At 43.7% G+C, this 26,663-nt stretch overlaps 1 protein-coding gene across 20 annotated transcripts in view; it reads left to right on the forward strand.

The window, feature by feature from the left end:
• The window catches only part of LOC124247772 (phospholipid-transporting ATPase FetA-like), a 130,092-nt gene extending 109,905 nt beyond the window's left edge, over positions 1 to 20,187 (forward strand). For 17 of the 20 annotated variants that reach the window (XM_046677472.1, XM_046677552.1, XM_046677448.1 and 14 more), the window contains 14 exons: positions 825 to 990; positions 3,747 to 3,935; positions 4,652 to 4,767; positions 8,132 to 8,356; positions 10,444 to 10,555; positions 11,829 to 11,934; positions 12,326 to 12,473; positions 13,019 to 13,202; positions 14,630 to 14,853; positions 16,140 to 16,223; positions 17,606 to 17,851; positions 18,026 to 18,164; positions 18,964 to 19,094; positions 19,191 to 20,187. In XM_046677472.1, coding sequence (XP_046533428.1) covers positions 825 to 990; positions 3,747 to 3,935; positions 4,652 to 4,767; positions 8,132 to 8,356; positions 10,444 to 10,555; positions 11,829 to 11,934; positions 12,326 to 12,473; positions 13,019 to 13,202; positions 14,630 to 14,853; positions 16,140 to 16,223; positions 17,606 to 17,851; positions 18,026 to 18,164; positions 18,964 to 19,094; positions 19,191 to 19,376 — 2,256 coding nt within the window. In that variant the 3' untranslated portion in view covers positions 19,377 to 20,187. The remainder of the gene's footprint in view (positions 1 to 824; positions 991 to 3,746; positions 3,936 to 4,651; positions 4,768 to 8,131; positions 8,357 to 10,443; positions 10,556 to 11,828; positions 11,935 to 12,325; positions 12,474 to 13,018; positions 13,203 to 14,629; positions 14,854 to 16,139; positions 16,224 to 17,605; positions 17,852 to 18,025; positions 18,165 to 18,963; positions 19,095 to 19,190) is intronic. The other 3 variants (XM_046677533.1, XM_046677463.1, XM_046677542.1) reach the window with 3 other exon arrangements.
• The last annotated feature ends 6,476 nt before the right edge of the window (positions 20,188 to 26,663 follow it).

A 26,663-nucleotide genomic window follows, 5' to 3' on the forward strand; every position in this document is an offset into this window, starting at 1 on the left:
ATGACGTTGACTCCAGAGTGGGGATGAGAGAGTCTCAGGGCCAAACCGAGCCATAAAAAATGTTTACTCAAGGTAGCTACCAGCAGCCTAGCTGAAATGAAGAATGAGAGTCAATATGTAAAGGAGCCGAGCTCATAGCTGGGAAAATGGTAGTGAATATTAGGTCCAAATATTGAGGCAAGGTCAGTGACTATGAGGGTTAGAGGCAAGAAGGAATCAGGTATGCTGACAGGTCAAGTAAAATGGCTCAAATTTACGTCTGTGAACAACATGGACTGAAGCTTTATTCTACAGCCTTGCCTCGATCTTGGAATATTCCTCTCTAGCCCTCTTGTGGGGTTAAATAGGAATAGTGCAACACAGTGATACCACTGGACCTAGGACTCAGTTCCCTTCCCAGCTCGCCAATCAGGCAGAGGACAGGCAGAGACAGGGCTTTTCCAGATGCTATTTACTAGAGGGAACAGTTATCCCCTCAAATCCTTAGGTTTGATTATCACGGATTTGGGACTTGGAAGAGTAGAGCCAGAAGATGACCACTGATCATTCAGGATAGCTGGGGTAGAAAGGGGGCAAGAAGGGTCTACCCAGCAGTGCTGAGCTTGTCTCCTGTGGGATGGTCTTTTCCAGCCCGAGTGAATGGATGGTCCAGGTCAGAGCTACAAAGGGCTTAGAAACCACCACACGGTCTCCTCCATTTATCTTGCTTTTCTCTTCCTGTCCTCCTATGAGTTCTCATCACATTCCAGAAATTGCCCCCAAATTGACCTTCTATAATGTGTTAAGCTGCTGCTGAGAAGTTTGTGCTGGCTTATGTATTCCAGAAAACAGAAAAGGTCGACTTTTCCTACAACAAACTGGCTGATCCTAAGTTTTCATTTTATGACAAGACTTTGGTGGAAGCAGTGAAAAGGGGAGATGGCCGGGTGCACTTGTTTTTCCTCTTGCTCTCATTGTGTCATACTGTGATGTCAGAAGAGAAAGTGGAAGGTGAGGAGGGGCCTGAGGCCTTGTGGACTGAGCCTATCTCATAAAGTCTGGGCTGCTTGGAGGTGGGGGTGGTTTGGTGTAATTTGTAGTGCCTTAATCTAAGAAAGAACTTTCTAATAGGGAGCGTTGTCCAGCAATGGAATGGATAATCAAAATAAGTAGTGAGCTGCTTAGTCACTGAAACTATTCAAGAAGAAAACAACCTGTTGGTCTTAAAGGAGAGTCACTAATTGGCTAGGGGTCAAACTTGATGCTGTCTAGGGAGCTTTTGCTTTTGAGACTCTGTGATGTTCTGTCACAGAATTCATCTGAATTGTCCCCAAGATCAGCCCTATTATCTCTGACAAGACTTCTTGAATGATGAGTTGAATCATCTTTTTGTTTCACAATTTAAAGGTGTTGACTGAAATAAAGAGTCTGGGTGATGCTAGTGAAGGAGTTTATTCAGTAATCAGCATGAGGAGTTTGAACCCTGAGAACACATTTCAGCAGAGCGCTCTCCTGGAACGGCTCCGGGGGGTGGAGTTTAAGTGCAGCTTGGATCTCTCACAGACTGGTGTACGTGCAGGGAAGAGGAAAAGAAAAAGCTTACAACTAGAGCTAACATCGTGCCCATCTTCCTCTACTTTATACATGGGCCGCCCGGGCCGCCAAAGCAGAACGTGCGAACATAACCGCTGTGCCATCGGTCCGACCCTACAACTAGATTTTTTTAAAAAGGGGTAGAGTACATCTGAGCTTTTCCCTGGATTATACATTGAAGGTAACGTAAAGAAGAATTCCGGGGCCCCTGGTGCACACATTCTGCTTCGGAGGCCTGGGGTTTGCCGGTTCGGATCCCGGGTGCAGACATGGCACCGCTTGACAAGCCATGCTATGGTAGGCGTCCCACATATAAACTAGAGGAAGATGGGCATGCATGTTAGCTCAGGGCCAGTCTTCCTCAGTGAAAAGAGGAGGATTGGCAGCAGTTAGCTCAGGGATAATCTTCCTCAAAAAAAAAAAAAGAAGAAGAAGAAGAAGAATTCCTTCATTATCCATCAAACAAGTTCAGAGATGCTGACTTTATGTGTGGAGGGAGGCAAGGTGGAGGGAGGCAAGGACCAGGGTCACTAGTTATTCATTCAATCTCTAAGAAATGCACCTGTGAAATGTGAGAGCAAGGTACCCCTTTATCCCTTCCTGTTGTGGATCTGTCCAGCTGGCGTCTCCAGTCATGAGGTGTGGGGTTCAATGTCGTTTTGACATGGCTGAAGGTGGCCTGCATGGCCGCTTCATAGGGCAGCGTGGATTTTATTCTACTGACTTAAAATCCATGCACTTTTCTTGTTAGATTCACGTGTTAGACCAGGGAGAGGGATCCCAAAGATCTGTCCACAAAGGTATCTCCATATATCCTAGTTTCTTTAGTAATCAAATATGACTGTGTCATCCATGAATTTATCCAGACCGTTTTTAGAAACAATGAATGAGAAATGACTGATTATAAATTAAGAAGACTCTTTTTTCTTAACAAACAATTTAGGCAACCAAAGAAATCACATCCTTTAAAGTCACTGTACTCTTAAAGTAATACTACCATTAGTAACACCTTATATTTGTGTATTACTTTACAGTTTTACAAATTTCTTTCATTTATATTATCTCCTACAATCTTCACAACAGCCCTCTGAGGTAAACAGAACAAGAAAAATGATGCCAGTTTTATATAGAAGGAAACTGAAGGTAAAAGAGCTTAAATGACTGGCCTAAAATCCTTTAAGAAGGGCAGAGGTGAGATAAGACCCCAAATCTCATGTCTCCTGGTCCCAAGGGCTCCCACCCCGCCACACGCCTCTCTGGGCCTGACATTCCAACAAGTTGCCATTACTTGAAGCATATTTGGACTTTTCTTTGTTTACTGCCTTGAGTGACAAGGTAGGAAACACATAAGAAAATAGTCTTATTGTCCCATAGATACATCTTATATCTGACCTAAAATTATACTCCCCCACCTACGTTATTCACAAGTATAAGACTCTGATGATGCGTCACCCTTCTTCAAAAGCAAATTGACCTTCAGAGGAGAAATAATCCAAAATATACCTCAGGTAGTGGTGATGTTCAAAAAAGAGGAGTTCCAGAAATGTCTTGAGTAATATCACATTGAAAGACTGATTCAATAGAGGGAGTCATTTAGCTTCCCAGAGTGAGAGTTTCAAAGGTGACAATACTCACGCATATGTATTTTTTCATTGTTAACTAAACAATCCATCTTGCTTTCTGGCAGCAGTGTTTAGCAAAGTCTGGCCAGTCTTATGCAGGAGCACTTTATGCAAGACCACCTGCATGAGACTCACCCTGGAGAGTTGTTACAAATTCGATTTCCTAGGCCCTCCTCCCAGGTTTTGTGATTCTGGATTCCGTAAGTTTGAGTAGTGCCCAGGAACCTGCATTTCAAGCCCCCTGAGCCATCTTTACCCACTAAAGTTGGAAAGTAACTGCCTATGTTTTGTTCGTTTGTATACATGCGTGTACCATGTACCCCTGTATACTAACTCGGGTCTGTGAAATGAGTTGAAGATATTGGGAAAAAAAAACTGACCTGATCTATGTAACCTGGCCTTTTAGGGCCAGACTCGTGAGGAAGCTTTGAAGAAAGATGTCCCCTCCTGGGCTCCATTTTTATGTAAGCCACTTGGAAGACAGTGTGACTTCTGGGTGGACTTCAGCTGCACATCTCTGTGGCCTCTGGCTGCCCTCTTCTCTCCTACCAGGTGAGCTGGTGTACCAGGCTCAGTCCCCAGATGAAGGTGCCCTGGTCACTGCTGCCAGGAACTTTGGCTTTGCATTCCGTTCTCGCACATCTGAGACAATCACGGTAGTCGAGATGGGGGAAACCAAAGTCTACCAACTGCTGGCTATCTTGGACTTCGACAATGTGCGCAAGAGGATGTCTGTTATTGGTGAGTGCCCCTTCTAGTCGGTCTTCTTCTGTTATTTGTCTTTCATACATGTTTACATGTTGACTTTCTCTTCATCTACACACAAATGTTGTCTCCTACCCACATGCCTTCTCACAGGTACTATGCCTCCAAGACAAGCACACAGCCATTCCCACTTTCTCTCTCACATATCCTTTATATTTTCTCTTTTACACATATTGGGGCTTGCTACCTTATGCTAGGGCCCTTCTTCAGTATTCCTGGGTAGTAGCTTGTTAGAATCCTCAAAGCCAAGATAAGAACAGAGAATAAATATGTAAAGCCTGAACTTGGAGTAAAAGATAGGGGCAGACAATATAGGGGAAATTCATACTATCTTGCTCTCAATTACTTTGGGCCTCTGACTGAAGAGGAAGGTCATTCTTCATCCTTGGTCCTTACTAGGTGTAGGCCTTGGTCTGGAACTTGGACTTGAGAAGCTAAATGTGATTCTGCGTCAGAGTCTTCCACAGGTGATATTGAACCCATGGAAGAACTGGTTCCATGAGGTCCTCTCTCACTCTTACCAGCCCTTACTGTATCACTTATCCTGTGTGACCACTCTTTGAGTGCTTAGCCCCCAAACATATCAGGAACAAATGTCATGGGAACAGCTTCCTGACATCTCTCAGTGGCCTAGACAAGTTCTTGTAACAATGGGCCTCTGTAGCTACTTTGCTTAATTTGCTTCTCCTTAGTGAGGACACCTGAAGATCGGGTAATGTTGTTCTGCAAGGGTGCAGACACCATCGTTTGTCAGCTGCTTCATCCATCCTGTAGATCCCTCGGAGATGTGACCATGGAACATTTAGATGTAAGTGTTTGGGTTGCAGGGGGGGGAAGCTGTGGGCGGTTCTGTGTATCTGGATATGTGTCTACATATGTGTCCCTGTGTCGGTGTGTTTTTGTATGGCTATATATTGGTGTCTGTGTCTCTTTCATTGATAGAACAATAAAAACTACCTCATTCTGTGGGATTCTTACTGACCACATTTCCAACTTCTATGTCAAGGAGTTGGACGGCACAGGATCCCAGGGGCATGACAAGGATTGTGTCTGTGAGAGCACTTACCACAATCAGAATAGTTCTCTCTATGATTCCTGGCTCAGGAGGTCCCATGGTCAGACCTAGAATTTGCTTCAGAATAGGGCCTGCTGACACAGGAGACCCCACCCCACTCACCATGATAGGAACAGACTGCTTTTATGGCCTGGAGCAGAGAGTGCCAGACCTGGGCTGTTGAGGGGACTGTTTGATACCCTCCTCTATTATCCACAAGATTAGAATCCCCAAGGCTATCTCCCCCTACCTTCTCTTACCCTAGTTTCATCCCCTAGGATTTGAGATGTACCAGAAAGAGAGAGTGGCTCTGGTCTGCTGGTACTAGAAAGGAAAACCACATCCACACCCTCTGGGGTTTCTCCTCTTAAACCTGGATATATAAAGGGTTTGGGGGAATAGGACAGGAGATGAGATGGGGAAGGGGCAGATCAGAAAAATATTTTAAAGAAGAAATAGATTGGAGAAAACGCTATTTTATTAGGCCATTTTGGCTTAACCCTACATTAACACATAGCCAGAAGTCAGAGAACAAATGGCCAATAAGCACATGAAAAGATGTTCAGTGTCATTAGCCATCAGGGAAATGCAAATCAAAACCTCAAGATATTACTTCACACCACTAGGATAACTAAAATCAAAAAGATGACTAGACGATAAAAAGCATCAGCAAGGATATAGAGAAATTGTAACCTTCATCCATTGCTGATGGGGATGTAAAATGATGCAGTCATTTTGGAAAACAGTTTGGCAGTTCCTGAAAAAGTTAAACACAAAGTTGTCATATGACCCAGCAATTCCCCTCCTAGGTTTATTCCCAAGAGAAATGAAAACACATGTGAACACAAAAACTTGTACCTGAATGTTCATAGAGCATTATTTATAATAGCCAAGAAGTGGAAACAACTCAAATATCATCAACTAACTGATAAATGGATAAATAAAAGGTAGTATATCCACACAATGCAGTATTATTCAGCCATGAAAAGGAATGAAGTACAGGCACATGCCGTGACATGGATGAACCTTGAAAACATTATGCTAAGTGAAAGAAGCCAGTCACAAAAGACCGCATATTATATGATTTCATTTATATGAAATGTCGAGAATAGGCAAATCTGTAGAAACAGAAAGTAGATTAGTGGTCGCTGGGGTCCTAGGGGAAAAGGAAATGGGACTGACTGCTAATGGGTACAGGTTTCTTTTGGGGTGATGAAAATGTTCTGGAATTATGTAGTAGTGATGGTTGCTGGCTGGTTTATGTGATGGTTTATGAATATAATTTTTTTAAAAACCACTGAATTGTACACTTTAAAAGGGTGAATTTTATGGCATGCACATTATATCTCAAGTTTTAAAACAAGTCAGTGAAGTGTCCCATACAGGATGGCTCTTATGTCTTATACTGGTTCCCAGAGGCCACAGTGTTTTTTATGGGCTAGTCTGAAAACTTCTCTTATCTTTTAACCTTCCAAGACACATGAATTAGGGTGTCAGAGAACATTTCCACAGACTAGCTTCAAAGGAGGTCCTAAAACTATTTTAGATCTTTTGGCCTGCTTTCTCCTACCAACCTTAACAGAGACTCACAGTGGAACCTGACTCCACTACAATGTGTTAATCACTAATGACAAACCTGTGAACCCACTCATGCAGAAGCACAGCTCCAGGCCCTCCAAGACAGGGCTCAGCAAACAGGTCGTACAAAAACAATTCGCCATCAGGATTTCCCCCCAAGCCCTAGTTTGCCTGCCACAAGAGAAGAGAAAAACACACAAGTAAGGAATAAGAAATAATGTTAACACAGGCTGCTATATTATTTGCTGAATGGATGAAGAATCTGTCAGTGTGTGGTTAAACTTATCAAGTCCCTTTATCAGTATCCTGTGCAAAATCAGTTTCTGTCATATTTCTTCCTTATTAAGAAGTCTCTGAGATTGTCTCTCAGCCTTCTTTTTCATAGCTTTGCCTGCCAGCAGTATGGGGGTTTAAGAGATGGCATTCCCTATACATGTTGCCTTATGTTAATTTCATGTGACAGCTAACATCAAACGCTCAGGAGTTCCATAGGGAACTAAGAGCAAAATATCAAGATGACAAATTCTGTTTCTTTTTGCTCTTATAATGCCAAAGTGAATTATTTTGAAGCTCACTTTAGCAGTGATCATGTAGAATTGTTATTCATGTGCAATTCTCAATGCACAAAATGTGCTTCAAACCCACCCTCCGTTGGATATGAGTTCTGCCCTAAGCCACTGACACTCTCATCAGCTCTCCTTATGACCTGGAGTATACTTCTGCAAGGGACCTAGCTGTGGTTAGTTAGGATATATCGATGGCCAATGAGCAAAAGATGCTAACATCCAGTGAGCATTTCAGCAGTGGCCTCATTAACACTGCAGGCCATGGTTAATCAACTGAGCCTACCAGCTATAGATGAATACACACATACATGTGCTATTTGAGATGCCCAGTGGATACTTGATGACGGAACAGGGAGAGAGGAAAATAAAATGAATGTATGCTTGTAAAAAATAGTAACACTTTTGATTTGTTGTTGTTGAGGAAGGTTGGCCCTGGGCCAATATCTGTTGCCAGTCTTCCTCTTTTTGCTGAGGAAAATTATCCCTGAGCTAACGTCTATGCCAATCTTCCTCTAATTTGTATGTGGGACACTACCACAGCATGGCTTGATGAGCAGTATATAGGTCCACACCCGGGGTGTGAACCTGTGAACCCTGGACCACCGAAGCAAAACATGCACACTTAACCACTACACCACTGAGCCAGCCCCTTGATCATTTTTTATAACAACTCCTCCTTTTTACTTTATTACTCCATTCATCCTCATATTATAGGCATCATCTGTAGGAGGTGAATTATTATCCCAATTTGATAAGAAAGAAATCTAGAAGGTTTGATTTTTTCCGGGGTCACATAGCAAATTACCTAACTACAGGTAGAAGCTAGAACCTTCTATTTCAAAGAAGTATTCTCCAACTTTACCCCCAGCTACACTGGCCCCATCCTTAGGGCATTTTGAGAAAGCTTAACAGTTACTTTCTGGTGAGGCTAGGTACAAGCCCCATCATACTAACCATTGAACCCTATTTTGCAGGCAGACAGGGCCTGTGAGGTCAGCCCAAGCCTACTCAGTGCACACACACATTTCTTCCAGGATTTTGCCATCGAAGGTCTTCGTACCCTCATGGTGGCCTACCGAGAACTGGACAATGCGTTCTTCCAGGCCTGGAGCAACAAGCACAGTGAAGCCTGCCTGTCTTTGGAGGATCGTGAAAATAAAATATCAAATGTCTCTGAAGAGATTGAAAAAGACTTGATGGTTAGTGTGAGAAAGCCAGGGACAGATTGGGGGCAGCATCAGGGGTGACCGCAGGTCAGCAGACTGAGCAAGGGCTCCGAGAGTGGCCTCCAGCAAATTAATAGGTTCAGGCTCCCTCTGGATACTGGAATCCAAGCTGATTCAGGATATCCTGGATCTTTGAAATCCACAGATAATGAAAAAATATACTGGTTGTAAATTTCATCTTTCTGGTAGTGTTTCTTAGCCCAAAGCTGCTCACAGAAGCTAAGTAATCTGGGAGAGATCAGGATCTGAATAATGCACAGATTAGATAATTCAGAAATAATTGATGAAATAAGACAAAATATTCACTCGTTCATTCAACATAGTTCTTCAGTGCCTGAGCATGTAACAGTACACAAAACAGATAAAAAGTAGCATGTATAGTATGTTAGATGGTGAAAAGTGCTATGAGAGAAAATAAAGCCAAGAAGAGAGCTAAGGAGCATCAGCGTATGTGTGTATGTTGTGGACAGGGCAGAGCATCATTGCTGTTTTACACAGGGGCTTAATCTTCACTGTGAAGGGGACACCTGAGCAGAGACCTGGAGGAGGTGGCAAGCCAAGCAGATCTCTCAGGGATTAGCTTTCCAGGCAGAAGGAATGGCAAGAGGAAAGGCCCAAAACAGGAGCAGGCCTAACTTGTTAGTTGAACAGCAAGGCAGGTAGCGTGGCTGGTACAGTGTAAGTGAGGAGGTGAGAATAAAAAGACATGAGGCAGAGAAGTAGTGGAGGGGCCTGATGGGCTGGGACAAGGACTTGTAATGAGATATGGAAAACCAGAGAAGTGATATGATAGCTTTTAAATGACCTCTCTGGCTGCCATGTTGAGATTATACTGTAGGGGACTCAGTGCAGACCCAGGGAGACCAATTAGAAGGTAGCTGCAATAGTACAGGTGAGAGATGATGATGGGTTGGGCCAAATAGACGTAGTGGAAGTGGTGAGGTATGGTCAAATTCTGTTTTTGAAAGGTAGAGCCAACAGCGCTTGGTGATGGATTAGATTATAGGATATGAGAAAAAGAGAAGGATGACCCCAAAGTTTTTTTTGTTTGCTTGTTTGTTTTTTGTTTTTGTTTTTGTGAAAGATTAGCCCTGAGCTAACATCTGCTGCCAATCCTCCTCTTTTTGCTGAGGAAGACTGGCCCTGAGCTAACATCTGTGCCCATCTTCCTCTACTTTATACATGGGATGCCTACCACAGCATGGCTTTTGCTAAGCAGTGCCATGTCTGCACCCGGGATCCGAACTGGCGATCTCCGGGCCACCGAGAAGTGGAACGTGCACACTTAACCCCTGCGCCACCGGGCCAGCCCCAACCCCAGAGTTTTTGACCAGACTGATACAGACTGTCTCTGCTCTAAAAAGAGAAATTATTGATACTGAATGGGAAAATTTAGAGATCCCAAAGGTCATAAATCTGCCATCGTCAGTTCTGTGGTTAGTATTTCTAGTCTGTCCTTCTAGAGGCCTAGCAGAAATCAGTCAGTAGTTTGTCCATCTGTCAGTTTCTCATACTCAGTCTTGGTGCCCATCCCTGTGGTCTGCACTGTTGGCTTATCAGAGAGAGAAGGCATAGTGTTGGACCAAGATGCTTTTAATCTAGCGTGGGAGAAGGGCTTGAAAACCCTAGAGAGCCCCAGTAGGTACAAACAAATGAAGTTCATCCAGGCTGTTGTAGGAGTGAAAGAAAAACTGGAGTGGGATATGGGATCCCTTGTCTGGGACCCTCTGCTTCTGGAGACCAAAGCCAGGAACTGTGCTATGAAGCAAGGGAAAAGTGAAAGCATGTTGAAAAACAGTTTGGAACTGGCACACAACTTCATATACGACTTGTGCAAGTCTTTTGCCCTTTGGTCCCTAAGTTTCTGTGTTTCTAAATTTGATTTCAGTGTGTGGTTGAAAAGCTGCATCTGTTGAGAGAGTTTTACACCACTGGGGTCCTCATATCAGGACAGAGCCAGGTTCCTAAAGAGGATGCTGAGGTGCCAGCTGAGTTGTTGGGTAGCACTAAATGCTGTGACTCTCTCCCTTTTCCTCACTCACCAATATCTCTGTTCGAAGCTGTTAGGGGCCACAGCCATAGAAGACAAGCTGCAGGATGGTGTACTTGAGACAATCATCACCCTGAACAAAGCCAAAATTAAAATGTGGACTTTAACTGGAGATAAGCAAGGTAAAGGGAAGCTCCTCGCTTGACTGATCCTCTTCCCTGTCCACCTTAGCTATTTCTTCTTTTTCTTTTTCATTTTCTTTTTTTCTTAGCCATTTATTTGACAAATACTTTATAACCCAGGGTAAACCCTTACAGAACCCCCAGTCTGGCATACAGTTTGCTAAGCATATACTTTATGCCAGATGTTGTATTAGGCATTGAGGACACAGAGATGAATCAATCAGACATGACCTCTGTTATCCAAGAACTCACAAACTAAAAACTTGAGAGTTGTCTTTGACTGTTACCCTCTGTCTTGTCCCAAAGATTCATTCTCTCACCACGTTCCACCAATTCTTCTGAAAATCCTTTTGACTACGCCACCACTCTAGTTCAGACTTTGTCCCTGTTTACTTCTGCAGAAACTTCTGAACTGATCTCTGTCTCTTGCTCTCATTAATTTCAGTATAGTCTACATACAACCATCAGTTTAATCATCCTAAAATATACTACTTTTATGATGTTATTCTGCTCAGGTACGTACAGTGATTTCACATGGTAAAGCTGAACTCCACAGTCTGGCCTGGCAAGACCTTGACAACCTGTTGCTACCTACACGTCCTTATCTCCATCCTAACGTGACCATTATCTTCAGCATGTCCCAAACAAACTAGTTCCTCCTCTGGGACCTCTGTTTGAGTTGTTTTCCCATTTGAAATGTTATTTTTCTTCTCCTAAACAAGTCTTACTTATCCTTCAAGGCCTTCCTTCAAGAAAGTTTCTATGACAATGGCAGTCTCTCCTCTGAAGTTTGATAGCACTTGCAGCCACGGTTCAGAACTCAATTTTTTACATTTTTTTCCTTAATGTGAATTTATTCCAAATTCCAGATTTCTTGGTATAAAGACTACAACCTAAACATATCTCAGTCCCCCATAAAATCTAGCATAGAAATGGGCACAGTGCTGTTCAAGGAAGTACATCGTGATTGCCTGGAGAAGTGGGTACAGACTGGAATTGCTTTAAGAAACAGGAGTAGGCTTTGTAGAGAAGGCTGAGCCAGAATGAACCTAATTATTGATGAGTAACTCGCAAGTCTGTACCAGGTAGACAGTCTCCTGTGGATTTTTGATGATGGTCTCCACTGACTCGTTACACTTTGCCTGCATCGATGGCAAATGTGGACAAATGGGCTCTGCAGCCCACTGTTGGTCCCTGTGGACACTGTATACCATGTACACTGTGAAGACCTGTCCAAGCCAAAATGCGACCTTGTGTTCCCCCTTCCCTGCAGAGACTGCTGTGAACATTGCCTATGCCTGTAACATCTTTGAGGATGAAATGGATGAGATATTTATCGTGGAAGGCAAGGACGATGAGACTATTTGGCAAGAACTCAGGTACAGATGGGAAAGCTGCCACAGCCCGTCCCTGGACCCAAGATTTCCCACCCATCTCTTTACCCAATATGGCCCCCACCATATTCTGTGCCAGAAGGAAGAGAGGAGAAAGGAGGAGGGGAAAACAAAAAGAACCTAAAATATTCTGGAGAGGTTTGTGAAGAAACATTAGGGCTCCAGGAGTTGGAATGTGGAGGCTGGAAAAGTGTGGTGTGGGGATATCAGGGTTGTACAACAGTGGCAGGTCTCAGGAGGCAATCGAGTCTGAGGTCCTGGCTGATGCTTTGCAGAGGCTCTGTGTTCACCTTGCCCACGTTCATTCCAGGACACATTTTCCTCCCTGAGCTCTGCGTCTTCAGGTCAGGCACTAACCACTGCTCTTGGCTTTCAGGTCAGCAAGGGCCAGGATGAAACCTGAGTCTCTACTGGAATCAGACCCAGTAAACAGTTACCTCACCATGAAGCCCAAAATGCCCTTCAAAATACCTGAGGAGGTGCCCAATGGCAACTATGGCTTGGTCATCAATGGCTACAGTTTGGTGGGCAACACAGAACTACAACTCTGTTTTCTTCCAAGGAACCTTTTTCTTAGGTCCAACCCACTTCAGGGAAATTTCAAGACCCTTTTCCTATTCCATGAGTCACCCTATTCCCCGTTCAGGTGCCCTTGCCTGACAGATACCTTTCCTAGCCTTCTCTAGGCAGGAATAATGAGGAAAGAGAAGCCAAGGGCATATTCCTTCCTTATCCAGATTCTTCACTACTGATGTTGCCTGTCACTTAAACGAAGGGGGGAAGCGAGCAGGCCCAGGTTCTCCAATAAGTCACTTGGCCTTATAGCCCAGGCAACTCATTTGACCCAGTGAGAGACCCTGACCAGGTTCCCACTGGAGGTTGGGTCAGATGTGAGGGTGCCTAGAACTGACTTGGGGGTTGGCCTTCCTTGGGGATGGAGCACCTTGGGAGCAGCTATGCCTGACCTGGGTGGTACAGGAGAGTATGGAGAGGAGGAAGGGCCTAGGAAGGTCCTGTCCTGAGAGTCCTTTGGGGCAACCTGAAATGTGGCTGTGTCCTGGTGATGCAGGCCTATGCTCTAGAAGGGAACCTGGAGTTGGAACTGCTACGAACGGCATGCATGTGCAAAGCGGTGATCTGCTGTCGGATGACACCCCTTCAAAAGGCCCAGGTGGTAGAGCTGGTGAAGAGGTACAAGAAGGTGGTGACACTGGCCATCGGGGATGGGGCCAATGACGTCAGCATGATCAAAGGCACGTGACGGGTGGAAGGCAGTAGCCCCCAGCCGTGGGCTTGCCCTTTCCTTCCTCCATGGGCAAAACTGATCTGGGTGGCACTGTCTTGCTGGCTCACTCCTGCATATCTTATGTATTGCACATGTATACTATTTTGCAACTTCATTCATCCTCCTCTACACCTGCCTTCTCACTTATTTGTACATGCGTACATCAGCCCATATCCACAGGCATACACACTCATTCAGATTCATGTACTTATGCACTTCATATTCATATATACGCAGATACACACGGCTCCAACAAGAACACATGCATATATTCACAGAATAACAGGCTGTACAACTACCACACCATCTTTCTGAGATAGTGTCAAAGCCCACAGAAAGGGCCCCGGGCAAGAGTCACAGTCTGTGCCTTTTTTGAAGGCTGTAGGCGTGAGCATTGTTAGGCAGAAGACAGGGCTCCCCAACCAGGGAAGTAGCTGTGAGGCCCGGATCTTTTCCTCCCTGAGGCACTGTTCCCAAAAGCTTGCTCTTACTCCCCTGACTGAAGGAGAAAATCAGACTTACTGATGCTTCAGACCAGTAGGAGCAAATGGCTGAAACTGGTTTTAATTTCAGCTGAAGGTTGTTTGCCTCCAGCGTCTTGTGGTTCTGTGAGATGTGGACAACGTCTAGAGGTCCTCTAGTCCAACCTCTCTCCCCTTACAGGAAACACTAGTAGATATTCCAGCCTCAGCTTCAATACTAGGAAGTGTTCTTGCTCTCTTCTGCAGTTTCTAGAACCTCTTGGGTTTTTAGGGCCTTAGAATTTTTAATTATTCCATTAAGCAGTACAATAGGTATATCCCAGAATATCAATAAGTTTGGCTTACACTGCAACAGACTAATTAAAACTTTTAGGAACTTCAGTCTTATCTTCCATCAAGTATAATCCTTGCCTTATCTAGAAAAAGTCGCCTTAGGCCATCACTTATTCCTCCCAACAGTTGGATTTTAGCTCCTTAGGTAAACTTAGGTAATTAAATATTGTGTTAGATGGACATCCATCCTGCATCTTTAATTGATTTAAGTGTCCTCAAGAAATAAGAAATTTTTACCTCAGCATGTGGACAGCAGGAAAGAGCCCAGATGGCTATAGTAGGTGCAAAGACCATCCAGGACAGCATTGTAGTACTAGCCACGCTGGGCACTCTGGAGTGGCACCCTTCAAAAGTAAGTGCAAAAGAAGGAGCTGCTTTCTGACTTTTAGGGGTGGGGCAGTCCACTAAGGAGAAAAGTCTCCACTAAGTGCGTGCCATTTTGAACTAGGCCTAACAGTATTTTCCAAATGTAAAATAAGGGGTTTACACAACATGATCTCAGCCTTCCTTTTACACTTCCCAGGCTAGGAGCCCAGCAAACATGCTCTGCAGCTGAGAAGCTTCTGGGGTTTCTTTGCAGCTGCCCACATTGGGATCGGCATCAGTGGCCAGGAGGGAATGCAGGCTATGCTCAACAGTGACTACGCCTTCTGCCAGTTCCACTATCTTCGGCGTCTACTCTTGGTTCATGGCCGCTGGTCCTATAATCGCATGTGCAAGTTTCTCAGCTACTTCTTTTACAAAAACTTTGTCTTCACCCTGGTACACTTCTGGTATGCCTTCTTCAGCGGGTTCTCTGCACAGGTAGGAGGTCAGGTGGCATTTCCCACTATGGTCAACTGGGTCTTCTCTAGTCACCCCCTGCTTCAGCTAGCTCAGACCCTTTTCTCCTCTAGAGACCAGTGTATGACATGCTGCCATCCATCCACAAAGCTCCTCACCCATGCTGATCCCCTCTCCTAACTCTACACTTAACCTTAGATTTCCAACCCTAATTTTTCTGGCCTGGCTCTGACTTGGCCTTGACTCCTACCTTCAGAACTCTCCCATAAGATATTTTTACCTTTTCCCTGACATAGAGACCTAGAGTTTCCAAACATATATAATGGAGGAAATTCCTGGATCTGGGAGGTTTTTTTAGCATCCCAAGTAATCTTTATGGAACAGGATAGGCCTCAAGGGGCCTCTGAGTCTTGCCAGAAAGATTGGTTATGGCGTTCACCTGTAGCTGACTTGGAAACACCGCTTTCCTTTACTACTCCTTCCCCAACCTGACACACACACACCCAAACACACACTATTGTTGTTTTAAGGAATTAATTTCAAACTTGAATATGTAATCTCCCCCACAGTAGTAGGGAGAGGTGACACCTGGATTTTGATGTTCTAAGAGGAGTCCTTTTTCCTATGAGTTTTTCAGAAGTCTCTCAAGGATTCCCAAGAGAAACAACTTCAGAAACAATTATCTTGGGAGATCTCTACCACTTTTGTTGCCTTGAACTCCAGGGGAAACAGACCAGTCAGCAGACAGTAGTATTGTATATATATCCCCAGCATCTAGAAAAGCCACTCTGGTTTGTGGGAGGTGTGTGCTGCTGCTGACCTCTTGTGGCTAGTAAGAAATGGAGCACCCAGCTGCGGAAGGGTCTTTTGGTCTATTCTGCTTGTCGATATTAGAAATGTCCGGTGCTATAGAAGTTACTGAATGCCATAGAGCAAATAAAGAGTCCAGAGTCTTATATGCTTGTGAGTGCAGGGGTATGGCTAGCACTCCCTAGTAGCTACTCTGGACTCTTCCTATGCAAGGAGGGGCAGTGCAGGTCATGGTAGGGTTGGTCCAAATCAGCCTTGTAGGGTTGACAACAAATAGGCTTGATGTGGCCTTGCCTGAGACCCAGGGTTCTAAATAGAGTAGAACCAAGGAGAGACTGGGGTCAGACTTCTCAGTCAGATTTCTAAAATCCAAATCCTGCTGTAGATTAGTGTGGTGGTTGGTAAGTAGGGCGTGGAGGGAGCTCTCTTGGACCTGGGAGGTAGGGCTGGGACTTTGGAGAAGAAGAATCTAAGAAATCTCCTTGGTTTTCTTCCAGACAGTTTATGATACCTGGTTTATCACTTTCTACAACCTGGTCTACACCTCCCTCCCTGTCCTGGGCTTGAGTCTGTTTGACCAGGTAAGACCAGCAGCAACCTTCTTAGTCATGGCTAAAGCCCCTGGGCCCTTGAGGAGTATTCCCAAGAGTGAGGAGGACAGTAAGAGCTGAGCTCCGCAAAGTTAAGTGTAAATGGAATAATTTGTAGAGCAAGGAAGGGAGCTCATCACCTGGAGAGGTACCATGGGATAAAGTAAAGAACCCTCGTCCACAGAGAACAATTATCAGTTTTAGAAATCCAAGTTTTCCTGTGTCAATTTTGTTGTTGTAGAGAAAAACATAGAAATTGTACTGTACAGTAAATGAGTGTGTACAAAAGTAGTGAAAAGAAACAGAGTTATTGGGGCAGGACTAGGTAAAGCAAGGGGCTTGAAGAAAGAAGAGACCTATACAGAGATAATGAGATAAGCCAATTCAGGGAGGCCCACGTGAGAGTCCTGAAGGCCAAGCATGGGAGAATGGGTATGATGCCTTGAGTCACAGGGAGTCAGCCTATCTGCCTATGGGGGATACTATCTGTCCCTGTCAGAAATTCCCTGGGCATTGAAGGTTCTGGTGCCCTACCTTGTATCCTTTCTCCTCTACCCCAACCTCCAGTCCTGGGCACATGGAATAGAAAAGGAGCCTCCAAAGAAGAATAAAGTAGCTGAAAGAGGACACCATGAGATCATGGTTCCTGGTCTCCATCAGGGTCAGAAGGAAAATTCTCCATGGAGTAGCTGCCAGCCTCAGAGCAGCAAAAAGGATGAAGTGTATCACACAACAGTCTTATCCAGCTTCAGTGGTCTAATTCTAGGGATCCACAATCTCTCAAAATAAGCCCCAAACTTTGTTATCCAAAGTCCCAGAGTTAGGAGATGAAAATGATCCAATGTCATCCACATAGAGAATCTTCTCACCTGAGTTCACCAGTACCTATGGCAATGGGAGTAGCATCACAGAACATGGATATCTCCAAGGGACTAACTGGTCCGCATTGGCTTCCCCCTCTCGTCCCACTGGCTTTTGACATGAAGAATATTCAACTAAAGGAACACTTAAAACTGAGGACTTATATCCCAACTGCTTCCTCCATCGCAAGCTCCAGTCCCCACTTCCAGTAACCCCTAATCCTAATTTCCCCCTTTGTTAACTCCCCAATCCTAACTGCCTCAAGGTCCTTCCCACCATCTTGACCTTCTAGCTTTCTTCCACTACTTAGATCCTTGCCTAGAGAGTAGGACTTCATGAAGGGTCTATGGTCACTGCTCTGTTCTCTGGTTCCACTTCTCAAGTAATCCATTAGGAGGCTCCTAGGCAGCCTGGCAGCAGACTCAGTGAGAGGAGACGCCTCTACTCTGATGGAGTTGGGACCTTTTATGGAGAGACCCTGAGCTTTCCTCCTTACCCTCTTGTGCTTCCAGGATGTGAATGAAACATGGAGCCTGCGTTTCCCAGAGCTGTATGAGCCAGGCCAGCACAACCTCTATTTCAACAAGAAGGAATTTGTAAAGTGTTTAGTGCATGGGATCTATAGTTCCTTTGTGCTATTCTTTGTCCCCATGGGGACTGTTTACAACTCAGTGCGCAGTGATGGGAAGGAAATCTCCGACTACCAGTCCTTCTCCCTGATAGTGCAGACCTCCTTGCTTTGGGTGGTCACAATGCAGGTGTGGCCAGTGGTTGGGGGGTAAGGGGATTGGGTGGGGAGTCTGTCTGGAAGTGAGGGAGGGATTGAGGGAGGGTAGGTGGAAAGGGAGCCTCCTCCATTATGGAACTGGAGAACGGAGGTGGCTGATAGGTCCCAGGTTATGGAGTATTGCACATAAGAGGGTACTTTTCAGATCGCCCTGGAGACAACCTACTGGACGATGATAAGCCACTTCTTCATCTGGGGTAGCCTGGGTTTCTACTTTTGCGTCTTATTCTTCCTGTACAGTGATGGCTTGTGCCTAATGTTCCCCAACGTCTTCCAATTCCTAGGTAAGGCTGTGCCCAATGTGTGTGTGTTGGCGGGGAGGGGGGTGGAGAGTGTGAACCAAGTATATTTGTTTAGTAAATGTTTACTGAGCAGCTATTACTATGTACTAGGTTCTGTGGATATAGATATGAATAAGACATGGTCTCTGCCCGAAAAGTACTCAAAACCTAGCTAGGGGAAATATTTTACCTTATTAGAGTTTCTAAGATATTTTCAAATTTCTTACCTAATTTGATCTTTACAAGTATCCTGTGATGTAGGCAGGGCAAGAATTATTAGCAACATTTTAGAGACTATAGATTTTTAAAAATTAGATAACTCAAATCTGGGTCTCCTGGTTCCCAGTCCAACATCCTTTCCACTGTGGCATACTGCCTTATTGTCTCCCATAGTAATTTCCCTATCTCTCATCTCCACTCTGATGAGGACAAAATACAGAGGGAGCAGACATGTAGATGTAGCGGCTCCCATCTCTTGTCAAGCCACTCATTTTTCCCCTCCAAAGCCCTCTATCCCATTTTTGTGTCCAGGCCAATGCTCTATGATTCCTATAACATACCCCACCTCTCCTGCCCTACCAGCCTTTAGAGGGAGACAAAGGCACATGAATTCACAGTGACTTTGGCTGTACAAAGGATGTCACTGCAATTCTTTTGCATTCATATTATTTCTCAGGAGAGTAAATTGTCTCCAAATCAATAACTTCCTTTTTTGGACTGGAGAGGTATCTAAGTTGTGGCTGACAGCCCCGTTTCCCTAGGCTCTGGTTCAGCCTTTCTACTCCTGGCTCATTGTTTACAGGTGTGGCCAGGAACATTCTAAAGCTGCCACAACTGTGGCTGAGCCTTGTTCTCAGCGTGGTCCTCTGTATGTTGCCTGTGATTGGGTACCAATTTCTCAAACCACTATTCTGGCCTGTCAGTGTGGACAAGGTGAGTGGAACAGGAAATCTACCCAGATACAATTCATGACCCTCTTTTATTTTGCCTCTGTGCATAAAAACCCTGTCCCCCATGCTCTGGCTATAGGTTATTGACAGAATTCATCACTGTATGCGACATCCACTGCCGCCCCCCATCCGGACCAAAGTGAAACATGCAAGCTCCCGACGTTCTGCCTACGCGTTCTCCCACAAACAGGGCTTTGGGGCCCTCATCACTTCTGGCAAGACAATGAAGGGCAAGCCCAAGAAAAGCAGCCTTTTGAAAAAGTAGAGGCCTTTAGGGAAACCTCAAAGGAGTCAGTCCCTCCCTTGTGTTCCTACAACTTAGTAAGGAGGGATTCGAGACCCTGGGAAACCCGCCTAAACCTGCTTCTCCATTCTCGCTCCAGGGTCACAGTCTCTCCAGTCCCTAGAAGGCTGTGGCCAGGTAAGGCGAGGAAAGAGGAAGAAGGAGCCCCCAGATATCTGTCAGAGTTGCAGCATTTCAAGAAAAAGTGACATTAGGCCTCCCTTCTACCAACCCTTCCAAGTTTTAATCCAGACAAGCAAATGTGGAAGTAATGGGTAAAGAGGGGCAGTGTGAGGAAGGGAAAAGAAGATAGGACTAAGCATCTTAGGTTGGACCCTGTTTCCCGTACCCAGAGCAACCATAAACCTTTCCAGGGCCCCACATAGACACATCCCCACCGAGGCACCCTTCTCAGGTTTATCTGGGGACTCAGGGCGAGTCTTTTGCTGGCCCTGGGTTGCAAAAGGAGGCAGCTATGAAAAGTTGGTTGTAAGAAGATGAAGGAGAGTTTCTGGACCAAAAAAAAAAAGGAAGTGGTTCCTGCCTTGATAGGACAGCTCAAGATTTTGCCTTCTTCCCCTCTCTTTGACCCCTTTCACCCAAGAACTGATGCAGAACTGAGAGGGGGAGACTGCAGGGGATTTTTAAAAATCTTTCCTTGAAGGGACATAAGCCATGATTGCTGAACACTTGTCTTCATTCCATAAAAATTATTTTGAGAAGAAATTGTATGTACTTGGGAAATTATTTCTAAGAAGTTTGTAGAGTAATAAATTGCTTATTTTGAAGTGGAGAGATTTGTATGGTCTTTTGGGTGATACAAATCTTGTATCACAGTGATAATAACATAATCCAAGCAATATTATTGGCCCACAGTCCCCTCCCACCGTCTCCCTTCAAATTAGACCAATATTTTCCTTTTTTCCCTCACTCTTTCTCTCCTTTCTCAGCTCCACTCTACTTTTCTACCCCCTGCTGCTAAACTCTGTCTTGGCCTCAGTATGACCACATCTTTTAACCATATAGCTCTATCTTCTTTGCACACCTTAAACATTGGTTCCCAAAGGTCAGTACTAAGTTCTCTGGTCATCTTTGTCTGTATACTTTTCCTGAGTGACTTCATCCAAACTCATGACTTTATTTACCAAAAGAAAGAAGATTCTCCACTCTCTCTCTATCCTAGATCTCTCTTCTGAGATCCAGGTCCATTTATTAAACTGACTCCAAGACATTTCACTTAGTTGAATCTCAGGAAACTCACACTCAACCCACCAACCTGTATTAATCATTTTTCCCCAAAATTTCACCCCAGGATGCCACCACCATCATCCTGGTCACCCAAGGCAGAATGATGGGAATGACTCTTCCTCTAGTCTGATGTCTAATAAGTCATCAAGTAATGATGTAACCTGCATCTTTATTATGTCTTGTTTTCAGTTCCCTCCATTATTACTACCATTGCCCTGTATAGTCTTTGATCATCTCACCTGGATTTCTGCGTAAATCTCCCAACTCATCTTCCTGGTTTTCCCCTATTTAAATCATCACCAATACCAATTCCAGAGTAATCTTTCTAAAAGGCAAACTTGATCTTGTCAGTCCCCTGCCTTGCCTTCTTTAAGGGCTTCCTATTCCTTCTGCATCAAGTTAAAATCTGAACATTTCATTATTGGGCCCTCTCTAGCCTGTCTTCCACTATTCCCCTGTCTGCATTCACTCCAGTCATGCTATTTCTGATCTTCATGTCATCAAACATTCTGTTTTTATATGCTAAAATGCTTTCTCATCCCCTCTTCATCTAACAAACTCCTAGTCACTCTTTGAAACTCAGAATAGTGGGAACTAGATAGAGGTGATGGTTGAACAATATTGTGAACATACTAAATGCCACTCATTTATATACTTTAAAATGGTTAATTTTATGTTATGTGAATTTCACCTCAATTTTTTTCTTTAAAGCTCAGATTAGGCATTGTCTCCTCCAAGAGCTTCTCCTAATTCCTCAGTGTGACTTATACACCTGTCCTACTTGTTCTGTTGCTCCCCTGTGCATACCTCTATCAGTGACACTTAGCACAGGGCATTGTAATCATTGATTTATTTGTCTATTCACAGCATATAATGGGCCTTTAATAAATGTCTGTTGAATGAATGGACAAATGAAATGAAAGAATATTGAAATCTGCTTCTCTGCCTATTTTTCTTGTTTCCCTGAATAGCACCACTGCCCAATAGCTCAAACTAGAAGACTGGAAGTCTTTCTGGGCTTCTCCCTTCCATTCCTCTAATCTAATCCATTCTGTTACCAAGTTCCATATAGTCTGTCTTAGAAACGTCTTGAATCTTTCCCTTCCTATTCGTCCCCAGGCCCATTGCTTTCATCATTTCTTGCTTAGATTATGGCAACATCTCCCCTCTGGTCTCCCTGCTCCTGATTCTGCTTCTTTCTAATCCATTATCCACACCACAGAGAATGATCTTTCAAAAATACAAAGCAGATCATGTCATTTGCCAGTTCAAAATCCTTTAGTGACTCATCATAGCTTCCCTTCCTTGGTGCTGCCTACCTCTCCACCTTCACCACCGCTTTCTGCTGCATATACCCTCACTTCTGCCATACCAAACTATTTCCAATTCCTGAAAAGTTCCATTATCTTCAGGAGCCTCCATGCCTTGGCCCTTTCTATTCTCTTCTCTTAGAATACACTTCTCTTCTTTGTTTAGGTAATGTCTATCTGCTCTTCACTCTCAGCTTTTGTCCCTTCCTCTGGGAGCCTTCACTGACATCCAACCTCTTGCTCTGAGTCGAGTGCCTCTTCCTTGAGCTATACTACCTTGTACATTTCTCTTATTTTCAGTTCCCAAGATTTGAATGTATTATCACTCATGCACCTATTTTAATTGTGGCTTACTTCTTTGTCCTCTCCGCTAGGCTATGATGATCTCCTTGAGGACAAGAACTTTGTTTCATTTTTGTATTCTTATCACCCAGCAGGGTGCTAGCACTTATTATGTTTTTCAGTGAATGACTAAATGAATGAAATCTACTACCTTGTATTTGTCCTAAATCTACCTCTTACCCCGCCCTTTCAAAATGAATCTTATTCTTCGGTATCTAGTTTCCAGTTGTACTTTAGGGGCCTCTTTTTATGAAACATGGTCACTTATGGTCTCCCATCTAAGGCATTTGTAAAAATACAATTTGGACCAATAATATCCCCCCAAACTCCTGAACAATCAGCATCCTCTCCTGGTGGTTTATATGCATCTTGGGATATTTGAGTCTCAGTCTCTGCTGAGGATATAAGACAGCAGATGCCACATTCCAAAGTGAGACGACCATGCAAGACTTGCAAAAAGGGGTGTGGAAAACGAGTTTGCAACTCCTAATCACCTCACCTACCTTGAGAAAAGGGTCAGAAATTCAGACATTGGAAAGGGATCTTTGGACAGAATTGCTGATGGGCTTTGAGTCCCACCACTAGTTCAGTTCATGTTGAGAGGGTTTTCAGGAAGTTACTTGGAGAAATTGATATGACTAATGTGTTTGGGGGACACAAAGAACTCAACTCATACCTGGAAAATCTAAAAAGCAAGAGAACAATTGGCTATCTGTTCTATGGCAGAACAAGAAGAGGTGGCTGTGGTGAGATGGGCCTGTGCTCCCACTGGTTTTCAGGACAAGGGAGGCATGGGTGCTCCCCGTAGACCAGATATGAGCCATACAGGAGATCTAGTTAGGGTTTCGTTATCTTGTCAGAGAGACCATCTGAAAGGTTGAGGAGACCTCAGGAAAAGGAAGCAGGGGATATGCTGTCAAATGCCTAGAGGTTTCTAATTAGATAGAAGGTTGCCTGAGGGTGGAACTGATTGCCTGTGAAGGAGCACGAAGTAAATATTCTATATCTTGATTTTGGAGGTGGTTACATGGGTGTATACATTTGTCAAAACTCATCAAACTGTACACTTAAAATCTGTGCATTTTATTGTATGTAAATTATATTTCAATAAAGTTGATTTTTTAAATGCCTAGAGATTTCTAAAGGAGTTGTAAGTGACCAACCAACAGAGCTGAATTTACCCACATTAAAGTAACTAGATATAGGAGAAATATTTCCACCAACAGGGAGGGAATCTCCGAAAAACCTACAAAAGGGCTCCTTGAGAAAGAGTCAGCTTTAGATACCTGCCAAGCACAAAAACTAGTTTGTGACAATGTTAGTCAAGTAAGAACCTTCCTCTTCTCTTCTCCCTCTACCCTGCTCAAACCCTGGAGAAAGGGGGTTAGCAAGCTGGGAATGGAGAAGAGATAAGTGAGAAAAGATAGACATCTACTAAGCCCCATCCCCTTTTCCCACTGAACATGGCCACCTGCAATAGGGCCAAGCTGAGAAATGGGAAAAGCCTTGATTGTAAAGTTTGAAGTTTAAAAAATTATTTCATTAATCTGGACATCTTAATTATTAAAGTGAAAGTTAAAGTAACAACTACTGGTTGCTATCTAAAAAATGACCAGAAAATTCATGAAGTACAGTCTCATGGCATGGGTTTAAAGAGTGAAAGACAAAATAAAATGGTTTTATAGTCATCCCTACCCCACAAATCCCATTCTTTCAAGGTTCCAGTTATATATACACACATATTCCCTTTCATCACATTCATCCATCCATACCACAAATAATTATTGAGCTTCTACTACAATCTGGGCACTATTCTAGATACTGGAGATACAGTGAAAGACAAAAATCAAAAAGGTTTCTACTCTCATGGAGCTTACATTCTAGTAGGAGAGACAGTACTGAAGTAAGCAAGCTCCTTCAGGTAAGTGCTATGAAGACACTACAACAGTACTTCACAGTGAGAGACTGTGAGGGGGAAATGGTAGCTACTTTATATTTGGTCATCAGAAAAGGCCTTTCTGAGGAAGTAACGTGAAATGAGACCTAAATGACTAGAAGGATCTAGCCCTGCCAAAATCTGATGCAGAGGCATTCCAGGCAGAGTAAATACCTAGTGTAAAGTCCCTAAGATAGGAGCAAGCTTTGTATGTAAGAAAAAGAAGCCTAATGTGGACGAAACATGGTGAGCCAAGAGGAGGGGGTTAGACAGATATGATGGGAAGCAGTGGAGGGCTTAAAGCCATTCTGAAGATTGTTCAGGCTACTCTATGGGCAAAAGGGCTGCAGAAGTGACATCAAGGAGACTAGGAGGCAAGTACAGTTGTCTTGGCATGGCATGGTGGTGCCTTAGACTAGGGTGAAAGCAGTGCATAAATAAGTGGGTGAATAGAGGATATACTTTGAAGATAGATCCAAAGGACTTTGTGGATTGGCTACAGAAGATGCAGGCACTGGTTTATCAAATGATCCCACTGATTTACTCAATGGCTTTCTCTTTAATAATTGGGGTGCTAAATCCATAGATTACTGACTCTTCCCACACAGCTCCTCATGAAGGGGTGGGTCTAGGTTGTCATGTTTGTGCTAGTTGACTTTACTACCCCTAGTCACAACTGGCCAAGACTGGATATATAACCCAATATAGCTTCTTTCTCTGGGAATTAGAATGAGAACTCTGAGAGCTAAATCAGTGATAAGGACAGTTGCTAAAATGTCATAATTTCGGGAAGTGGGGCCTCTATTTTAAAGTGGCCATGATTTGCTATGAGTATGAAGGTAAGTGAGCCAAGGTATCTAGTCTGTAGAGAGAAGAATGAAGCAGATGTCCCAACAGAAATCGACAAGTTACTGTTTCATTCCAGGAGAGAACCCCATGAAGGGCTTTCTCAAGTTGGGTTCAGTGAGATCTTTTTACTTAAGCTAGATTGAACAGCTGCCAATAACAAAAACACAGAGGCAGTTCCAATTTACAGAGGCCAGGTTTACACTTGTTCCTAATCTACAGCCTCTCAGGAACAGGGAGAGGTCGCAGGACCACCTGGCTCACCCTACAGCTTTTTAAGAACTTGTGGGGGAAATAACTTAACCTTACAGTATTTACCACTGCCAGAAACAGAGAAACAAGGGAGTATTGTCCTAGCCCCAACATTTCCCTGCAATTCTAGTCCCAAATCTAAGATATGTGCAAAGAGTTTTGGAGAAGACTCATCATTTGGAGGATCCTGGGAGTCATCCTAGACTATTCGCTCTACTTTACTCCCCCCTGCCCGCAACAACACATTTAATTAATCATTAAGTCCTATAGATTTTACACCCTTGAGATTTTAAAGAGATTTTAAATCTCTCGAGTCTATCTCCTCTTATCTAACCCCTCAGCCACTACCCTAATTCAGTCCCTCTCATTTCTCATCATAATTACCACAGAGTCTCTTAACTGGTCTCTTTACCTTCCTCTAATTCAATATCCACAGTCCTACTAGAGTGAGATTTCTAAAGTGAAAATCTGTTTAAATAATACAAAATGTTTCTGCCTGTAACAATGCAAGTGATTCCTGTTCCCGGTGGTGCAAATTAATTTTGTCTGGTAGACACTATACATTTGTAAAAGTCAAATCCTCATTTGAATTGGTTTTAGTATCTTACTGGTTCCCTCATTAATTAGTGAGTTTAATATGTATTATTTTATATTTGTATAAGACTCATGACCTTTTTGAAAATTATCCCTTAACACAAATAACAGGAAGTAACCCACACTTACTGAAGCCAAAAAAGAGACAATATGAATGGATAGAATGATGTGTCATGAACCAAGGGCAGAATCAAGCTGGGCCTCAGTAAGTAGTGCAACCAGCTGCTGGAAGGTCCCAAGAACCTGGGGAGTAGTCTCTTTATATCTAGACTTGGCTCCTTTCTAAGCAACAGATTGATCCTTCTCAGCGAATTGGTTTTCTTTGCTATTCAGGCCATTTGGCAAGCAAAAGGTGGTCATTCACAGCTCTCAAATTTCCATTGTAAGTCCAACCATAAGTAAGGGTGTAGTTCTCTGTCCCTCAATTCCAAATTCTCAGGGAAGGGATTTTAATTGATCTAGTTTGGATTAAGTCCCCACCCTGGACCTTTTTTTTTTATCTTGTTATATGCTGCCCTAGTTTTATTTATTTTTATTTTTTATTGCAGTAACACTGGTTTATAGCATTATATAAGTTTCAGGTGTACATCATTGTATATTTCAATTTGTGTGGATTACATCATGTTCACCACCCAAAGACTAATTACCGTCCATCACCATGCACATGTGGCTAATCACCCCTTTCAACCTCCTCCCTCCCCCCTTCCTCTCTGGTAACCAGCAATCTAATCTCTGTTTCTA

Source organism: Equus quagga, chromosome 1, assembly GCF_021613505.1.
Source record: "Equus quagga isolate Etosha38 chromosome 1, UCLA_HA_Equagga_1.0, whole genome shotgun sequence".
Classification (NCBI taxonomy): Eukaryota; Metazoa; Chordata; class Mammalia; order Perissodactyla; family Equidae; genus Equus; species Equus quagga.